The 8,421-nt window shown below is 54.6% G+C and overlaps 1 protein-coding gene across 1 annotated transcript; it reads right to left on the bottom strand.

Annotated features, from left to right (window-relative positions):
• Positions 1-5,620: 5,620 nt before the first annotated feature.
• Positions 5,621-7,415, bottom strand: LOC139274923 (P2Y purinoceptor 3). Its single transcript, XM_070891658.1, has 2 exons — positions 7,379-7,415; positions 5,621-6,646 (listed from the first exon to the last, which is right to left on the bottom strand). The coding sequence occupies exons 1-2, from the start codon at positions 7,413-7,415 to the stop codon at positions 5,694-5,696; spliced, it is 990 nt and encodes a 329-aa protein (XP_070747759.1). The 3' UTR covers positions 5,621-5,693.
• Between the last annotated feature and the right edge of the window lie 1,006 nt (positions 7,416-8,421).

The following is an 8,421-nucleotide window of genomic DNA, read 5'->3' on the forward strand; positions in this document are numbered from 1 at the left end:
GGTGGGAGCAGGAGCGGCAGCGGCAGAGGGGTCGGGTCCGGTCCGGTCGGGGGGGGGGGGGGAAAGCAGGAGCGGGAGTCGGCAGGAAGCAGGAGCTGGCCGTGGGAGGAGCCTTATTCACGTAGCCCCAGTGAGGCCATTCGGCCAGGGCTAGGGGCTGCGTGCTTCGGGCCCCTCCCACACAGTTTCGGGCGCGTGCCCACTGTAGCGCGCATGTGCAGAGGTCCCGGCACTGTTTTCAGCGCAGGGACCTGGCTCCGCCCCCTACAGCTCCTGCTGCGCTGCGCCGAGGGCCAGAGGACCTGCAGGGAGGTGGAGAATACGGAGGGGTTTATTTAGGCACACTTTGTGGCGCGAAAAACGGGCACCCAGCTCGGGGCACCCGTTTTTTATCGTGTGGAAACTTGGGCGCTATATTTCTATGTTTCTATTTTTGGCGGTCGGTACAGGGGGACTACCACTCCCGTTCTCCCGCCACGCCGTGCACGTGCCGACCCCGTAACCACCGGCGATGACCCTACTTTGGGAAATTGCCCGGCGCGGATTTGCCCTCCGGGAGCAGCGCCACCGGTGGGTGCCCCCCGACAGCGCGGCGCTGACCACGCAGAACCACGGCCACTCTGACCCGCCCCCGCACTCCCGCTCCGCTCAACATAAAAACCCCCACCAAGACCTGAATTTCTCCGGATTGTCCGCCCCACGTATTGGGGGCGCATGGAACCTTCCGCAATCGGTAAGTGCGCCCCGTTTCGGGACAATGGCAGCCTCGGCCCCTAAATAACTAGAAGTCGCTGTCTTCAAAGATGCCTTCCGTTTCGCCCTCGGTCCCCAGAAACCCCAGAAATCTCTCTTTTTGTCTCCCACACTCTTTCCCTTTCCGAAGTCTCTCACTCCAACCCCTTCAGTCATTCCCTTTCAGGGTTCAAACTGCATCCCTTGCACTCAATACTCCCAGCTCATAAAGAAAGAAATTGCACGACCTCAGGATGTCCCAAAGTGCTTTACGGCCAATGAAGTACTTTTGGAGTGCAGTCACTGTTGTAATGTGGGAAACGCGGCAGCCAATTTGCGCACAGCAAGCTCCCACAAACAGCAATGTGATAATGACACAGATAATCTGTTTTTAGTGATGTTGATTGAGGGATAAATATTGGCCCCAGGACACCGGGGGTAACTCCCCTGCTCCTCTTCGAAATAGTGACCATGGGATCTTTTTACGTCCAGCTGAGAGAGCAGACGGGGCCTCGGTTTAACGTCTCATCCGAAAGACGACATCTCCGACAGTGCGGCACTCCCTCAGTACTGCCCCTCCGATAGTGCGGCGCTCCCTCAATACTGCCCCTCTGACAGTGCGGCGCTCCCTCAGTACTGCCCCTCCGATAGTGCGGCGCTCCCTCAATACTGCCCCTCTGACAGTGCGGCGCTCCCTCAGTACAGCCCTTCCGACTGTGCGGCGCTCCCTTACCACTGCCCCTCCGACAGTGCGGCGCTCCCTCAGCACTGCCCCTCCGACAGTGCGGCGCTCCCTCAGTACTGCCCCTCCGACAGTGCTGCGCTCCCTCAGTACTGCCCCTCCGACAGTGCGGCGCTCCCTCACTACTGCCCCTCCGACAGTGCGGCGCTCCCTCAGTACTGCCCCTCCGACAGTGCGGCGCTCCCTCAGCACTGCCCCTCCGACAGTGCGGCGCTCCCTCACTACTGCCCCTCCGACAGTGCGGCGCTCCCTCAGCACTGCCCCTCCGACAGTGCGGCGCTCCCTCAGCACTGCCCCTCCGACAGTGCCGCCCTCCCTCAGCACTGCACTGGGAGTGTCAGCTTAGATTTTTGTGCTCAAGTCTCTGCAGTCCGGGCTTGAACCCACGACCTTCCGACTCGGAGGTGAGAGTCCTGCCCACTGAGCCTCTGCCGAGATCTTCAGTGTGCGTGAGATTGAACGCTCCATCTGAGGGTAGTCCATGAGGGGTAATGTTTTATCAACTTGGTTCCGCCCATCAGATGCAGTAAAGCAAAACATGTCAAATTTACAGACAACCTCATATTTTTTGCACCTCTTTTTTTTAATTAAAATAAGTAAATCTACAAATCATAAAATAGTGCAAATGAACATCGATCTCGGGACAAACGTGACGAACAAGGACCGTCTCTAGCCTGTCCTCGAGACAGTTACAGGAGTCACAGTGTTTAATATTCCATCTCAACATGTCCCACATCAGTCCAAGTGCATTCTCCAACACACGATCCAAGGTGCAAGTTGTCCCCGACCAGAGCAAGGCTTCTCTTCATTCTGCGAGCAAGAGGGGGTGGAAGAGATACTTGGGATAGCTGTTCCCATGGCGAACCGTGCAGTCCGTGAACTGTGTGTGCTCTCTCCCCTTCCCCTGTCCCCCTCTCCCACTCCCCCTCCCTCTCCCCCCACACCCCATAGTGCAAAACTTTGCAGGAGAGCTAAATCATAAAATTTAGCCCTGCAAGCCAATGTTGTTCTTTCACTCGTAGGCATCTATACTATTTGTTTCAACCACTCCCTGTGGTCGCGAGTTTTCATGACCGATTTGTGCCTTTGTACTCCGAGATCCCTTTGTTCCTCGACCCCACCCAGACGCGCACCCTCCCAGTAATAACCGACCTCCCTATTCTTCCTACCAAAATGTCATAGTGCACATTTATCTGCGTTGAACTTCACTTGCCAATTATATGCCCATTCTGCAAGTTTATTAATGTCCTCCTGTCATTGTTACAGCCCACCTCAGTATCCACCCCCCTCCCAAAGTGGGGCCATCCGCAGATTTAGAAATTGTGTTCAAAGCTGTGAGGGGTCGAGACAGAGAAACTTTCCCATTGGCGGAAGGGTGGAGAACCAGAGGACACAGATTTAAGGCGATCGGCAGAAGAGCCAAAGGCGACCTGAGGGGAAAAAAATGTTTTACGCAGCGAGTGGTTAGGATCTGGAATGCGCGGCCTGAGAGGGTGGTGGAGGCAGACTCAACCGCGGCTTTCAAAAGGGAGTTGGATAAGTACCTGCAGGAAAATAATTAGCAGGGCTACGGGGAAAGGGCGGGGGGAGTGGGACTGGCTGAGGGGCTCTTGCAGAGAGCCGGCACGGGCTCGACGGGCCGAATGGCCGCCTTCCGTGCTGTAACTATCATCGTCATCAGAGGCAGTCCCTCGGAATCGAGGAAGACTTGCTTCCACTTAAAATGAGCCCCGAGGTGACCGAACAGTCCAATACGAGAGGCACAGTCCCTGTCACAGGTGGGACAGACAGTGGTTGGGGGAAAGGGTGGGTGGGGAGTCTGGTTTGCCGCACGCTCCTTCCGCTGCCTGCGCTTGGTTTTCTGCACGCTCTCGGCGACGAGACTCGAGGTGCTCAGCGCCCTCCCGGATGCTCTTCCTCCACTTAGGGCGGTCTTTGGCCAGGGACTCCCGGGTGTCGGTGGGGATGTCGCACTTTATCAGGGAGGCTGTAACCATTCTATGAATTGTTACTGGAAAGAGCAGCCAAGGTCCATCCAGGTCACCACCTACCCTCCTGGTAGTCGACGACACAACGATAATGGCGTTGTTGTCTAATCATCGCAATCATGCTCATTCAACGATTCTACAACAGACCCAGAGATCGTTTAGATTAAATGAGGAATGGGTTAAGGAATCAACAATGATCAACCTTGTACATCTGGCAGTACATTCCCGATGGACGGATGTACCACAAAGTATTTACAGCGTAGAAACAGGCCACTCCGTGCCGATGTTTATGCTCCACTCGAAACAAGTGGCTTTACTGTAAACTTGTCGAGAATTACATGCAATGACTTTATTTCCTGTATCTGTAACCTTTCCAAGTCGAAATGAATTTTTTGGGTTGAAGGACAGATTTATAGCAAGACCAAGAAATGCTGTCAAACGCACCAGAGGGGGCGGGGGCGCGGGCGGGGGCATTTAAATTCCAAGACCCCTTCCGAGAAAATAATTCTCGACCCTCAAACACTTTAATCCCACCCCAGCTCCCTATCTCTGCAATTTCCTCCAGCCCCACAACTCCCCGCACCCCCCCACCTCCCGAGATCTCTGCACTCCTCTAATTCTGCCCTCCTGAGCATCCCTGATTATAATCACTCCACCATCGGTGGCCGTGCCTTCAGCTGCCTAGGCCCCAAGCTCTGGATCTCCCTCCCTAAACAGATCAGCCATGATCTTATTGAATGGCGGAGCAGGCTCGAGGGGCCAAATGGCCGACTCCTGCTCCTATTTCTTACGGTCTTAAACCTCTCCACCTCTCTCTCCTGCTTCAAGGCACTCCTTAAAACCTACCTCTTTCAGCAAGCTTTTAAGAGCATCAGAACATCAGAAATAGGAACAGGAGTCGGCCATTCGGCCCCTCGAGCCTGCTCCGCCATTCAATAAGATCGTGGCTGATCTGATCGTGGACTCAGCTCCACTTCCCCGCCCGCTCCCCGTAACCCTCGACTCCCTTTTGGTCACCTGGGTTAATTCCTACTTATGCGGCTCAGTGTCAAATCTCATAACACTCCTGCGAAGCGCCTTGGGGCGCTTCACTACATTAAAGGCGCTATATAAATACAAGTTGTTGTTGTTTTAAAACTTTTTGCGGTATGTTCGTTTTGTATGGCGAGTGGTGCAATGTTGGGTACATCTGCAGCTGGGGGTTGTAACAAAGCCTGTGTCCGACTGCACTTTCGGTGCAATTGTTTATCTCTGCGTGACCAAAGCCTAACTGCAGTATTGAGCAATCTGCTTTTCTAAAGGGTGGGCTGGGGTGGGGGGTTGCTGTGTCAGACTTTGCTTGGTGCCTCGGTTAACATGCAGGGCTGGTGCGCGTGCTGGTCGTGCACAGGTTAAGCCGAGACGCTGCCCCACGTCACTTCTCTTACGTAACGTCGGTCAGGTATTTCAATATCGCTCTGTCGTCCAATACATTTGGCACTAACACAGGACGGCCTTTCACGGAGTGGGGGTGGGGCGGGGCGAACGGCTATGCTGAAAACACGGTTCAAGCTAGCTATATTGATCAGACAAACATAAGAACATAAGCAATAGGAGCAGTAGCTAGCCATTCGGCCCCTCGAGTCTGCTCCGCCATTCAATAAGATCATGGCTGATCTGATCTTGGCCTCAACTCCACTCCCCATAAACCTTGACTCCCTTATCGTTCAAGAATCTGTCTATCCCTATCTTAAATATATTCAATGCCCCTTGGTTGTTGACCCCTCTGCTAAGGGAAATAGGCCCTTTCTATCCACTCTATCTAGGCCCCTCATAATGTTATTACACCTCAATGAGGTCTCCCCTCAGCCTCCTCTGTTCCAAGGAAAACAACCGCAGCCTACCCAATCTGCCCTCATGGCTTAAATTCTCTGGTGCAGAGAACTCCGAAGATTCACAACCCTGAGAGAAGAAATTCCTCCTCATCTCCGTTTTAAATGGGAGACCCCTTACTCTGAGACTATGCCCCCTAGTTCTAGATTTCCCACCCCCCCCCCCACCCCCACGAGGGGAATCATCCTCTCTGCATCCACCCTGTCGAGCCGCCCTCAGAACCTTACACGTCTCAATGAGATCGCCTCTCGTTCTGCTGAACTCCACAATGAGTGTAGGCCCCCAACCTGCTCCACCTTTTCTCGTGAGACCAACCCCTTTCGTCCCGGGCCGGAGGAGCCGCGGGGGGAGGTCGGAGTTCACCGCGGCGGCTCCTCCTGAGCCTTGGCCCGGCGGGTGGTGTTGACCTTCAGCAGCAGGCTGCGGGTGCCGCGCTTGAACCTGTCGTGGGTGAAATAGAAGAGGACGGGGTCCAGCACGCTGTTCATGCTGGCCAGGGGCCGGGTGGCCTTGTAGGCCCGGGCGAAGCCCTGCAGGGCGGCGCAGCCCACCGAGGACTGGGCGCGGACCACCAGGTACAGAGTCTTGGTGAGGTGGAAGGGCAGGAAGCTGACCACGAAGACGGTGGCCACCACCATCACCATGCGCAGGGCCTTGGCCTTCTTGCGCTGGATGGCCGGGCCTAGTGCCTGGTCGGGCCTGCGCAGGGCCATTGCCATGGCGCCATAGCAGGCCAGCAGCCCGGCCAAGGGCAGGAAGAAGCCCACCACGGTCAAGGCCATGCCGTAGGGGAAGTAGTAGAGGGAGAGCTCGGGGCTGCTGAGGTCGTAGCAGACCGTGCGGTTGCGCTGCACGCCGGTGGAGGCGAACTTCCAGGTGGGGCCGCACACCAGCAGCACGGAGGCCCAGATCAGGCCGCACACCGTCCAGGCAAAGCCCGGCCCCTGCTTGCGGTGCCAGGGGCTGAGCGGGTAGCAGATGCCCAGGTAGCGCTGCAGGCTGATGCAGGTGAGGAAGAGAATGCTGCCGTGCAGGTTGGTGTAGAAGAGGAAGCGCACGGCCTTGCAGGCTGCCTCGCCGAAGGGCCAGTAGTCCATGTGGATGTAGTTGTAGATGAGCAGCGGGAGCGAGCAGACGTACAGCACGTCAGCGGCGGCAAGGTTCAGCATGTAGACGGTGTTGCGGGTCAGGGGTCGCGGCGAGCGCCAGATCAGCACCAGCACCGTCAGGTTGAGGCTCAGGCCGAGCACCAGGACCACGGTGTAGGCCACGGGCAGAAGGATGTTCTTGAACTTCTCCTGAAAGGTGCAGCCGCCACTCCCCGGGCCGGAGGTGAAATTCTCCATCTTCCCGGTGGAGTTCTCCATCTTTTCCACCCCCCCCAAAATCCCGCGGAGTTACTTCCTGCCTAAAACAGAGAGAAAAAAAAATAAAGCTTTAAACGGGAACATGCGTCCGAGGAGAGATTGGGTCGGCTAGATAGCCTGCATTCACACGGAGCAGGCACAGGCTTGGAGCAGCATCGCGCTGGAGGTTGAAGGGGCAGGCCGCTCCAGCCGTTTTAACAGCCCGACCTGCGGAGCTGTTCTCTCGCAGGTCGGGGAGGCCACGATGTCCCAGGCCCGCCACTCCAGCTCGTTTAGTCGCCGTTTGGGAGCGTGGGCAGGAACGTCGGCAGACCAATTGAACAAGTACTTTGGTTCGGTATTCACGAAGGAGGACACGAACAACCTTCCGGTTATAAAAGGGGTCGGGGGGTCTAGTAAGGAGGAGGAACTGAGGGAAATCCTTATTAGTCGGGAAATTATGTTGGGGAAATTGATGGGATTGAAGGCCGATAAATCCCCAGGGCCTAATGGACTGCATCCCAGAGTACTTGAGGTGGCCTTGGAAATAGTGGATGCGTTGACAGTCATTTTCCAACATTCCATTGACTCTGGATCAGTTCCTATGGAGTGGAGGGTAGCCAATGTAACCCCACTTTTTAAAAAAGGAGGGAGAGAGAAAACAGGGAATTATAGACCGGTCAGCCTGACATCGGTAGTGGGTAAAATGATGGAATCAATTATTAAGGATGTCATAGCAGTGCATTTGGAAAGAGGTGACATGATAGGTCCAAGTCAGCATGGATTTGTGAAAGGGAAATCATGCTTGACAAATCTTCTGGAATTTTTTGAGGATGTTTCCAGTAGAGTGGATAAGGGAGAACCAGTTGATGTGGTATATTTGGACTTTCAGAAGGCGTTCGACAAGGTCCCACACAAGAGATTGATGTGCAAAGTTAGAGCACATGGGATTGGGGGTAGTGTACTGACATGGATTGAGAACTGGTTGTCAGACAGGAAGCAAAGAGTAGGAGTAAATGGGTACTTTTCAGAATGGCAGGCAGTGACTAGTGGGGTACCGCAAGGTTCTGTGCTGGGGCACCAGCTGTTTACACTGTACATTAATGATTTAGATGAGGGGATTAAATGTAGTATCTCCAAATTTGCGGATGACACTAGGTTGGGTGGCAGTGTGAGCTGCGAGGAGGATGCTGTGAGGCTGCAGAGCGACTTGGATAGGTTAGGTGAGTGGGCAAATGCATGGCAGATGAAGTATAATGTGGATAAATGTGAGGTTATCCACTTTGGTGGTAAAAACAGAGAGACAGACTATTATCTGAATGGTGACAGATTAGGAAAAGGGGAGGTGCAAAGAGACCTGGGTGTCATGGTACATCAGTCATTGAAGGTTGGCATGCAGGTGCAGCAGGCGGTTAAGAAAGCAAATGGCATGTTGGCCTTCATAGCAAGGGGATTTGAGTACAGGGGCAGGGAGGTGTTGCTACAGTTGTACAGGGCATTGGTGAGGCCACACCTGGAGTATTGTGTACAGTTTTGGTCTCCTAACCTGAGGAAGGACATTCTTGCTATTGAGGGAGTGCAGCGAAGGTTCACCAGACTGATTCCCGGGATGGCGGGACTGACCTATCAAGAAAGACTGGATCAACTGGGCTTGTATTCACTGGAGTTCAGAAGAATGAGAGGGGACCTCATAGAAACATTTAAAATTCTGACGGGGTTAGACAGGTTAGATGCAGGAAGA

Source organism: Pristiophorus japonicus, chromosome 10 (assembly GCF_044704955.1).
Source record: "Pristiophorus japonicus isolate sPriJap1 chromosome 10, sPriJap1.hap1, whole genome shotgun sequence".
In the NCBI taxonomy this organism is placed as follows: domain Eukaryota; kingdom Metazoa; phylum Chordata; class Chondrichthyes; family Pristiophoridae; genus Pristiophorus; species Pristiophorus japonicus.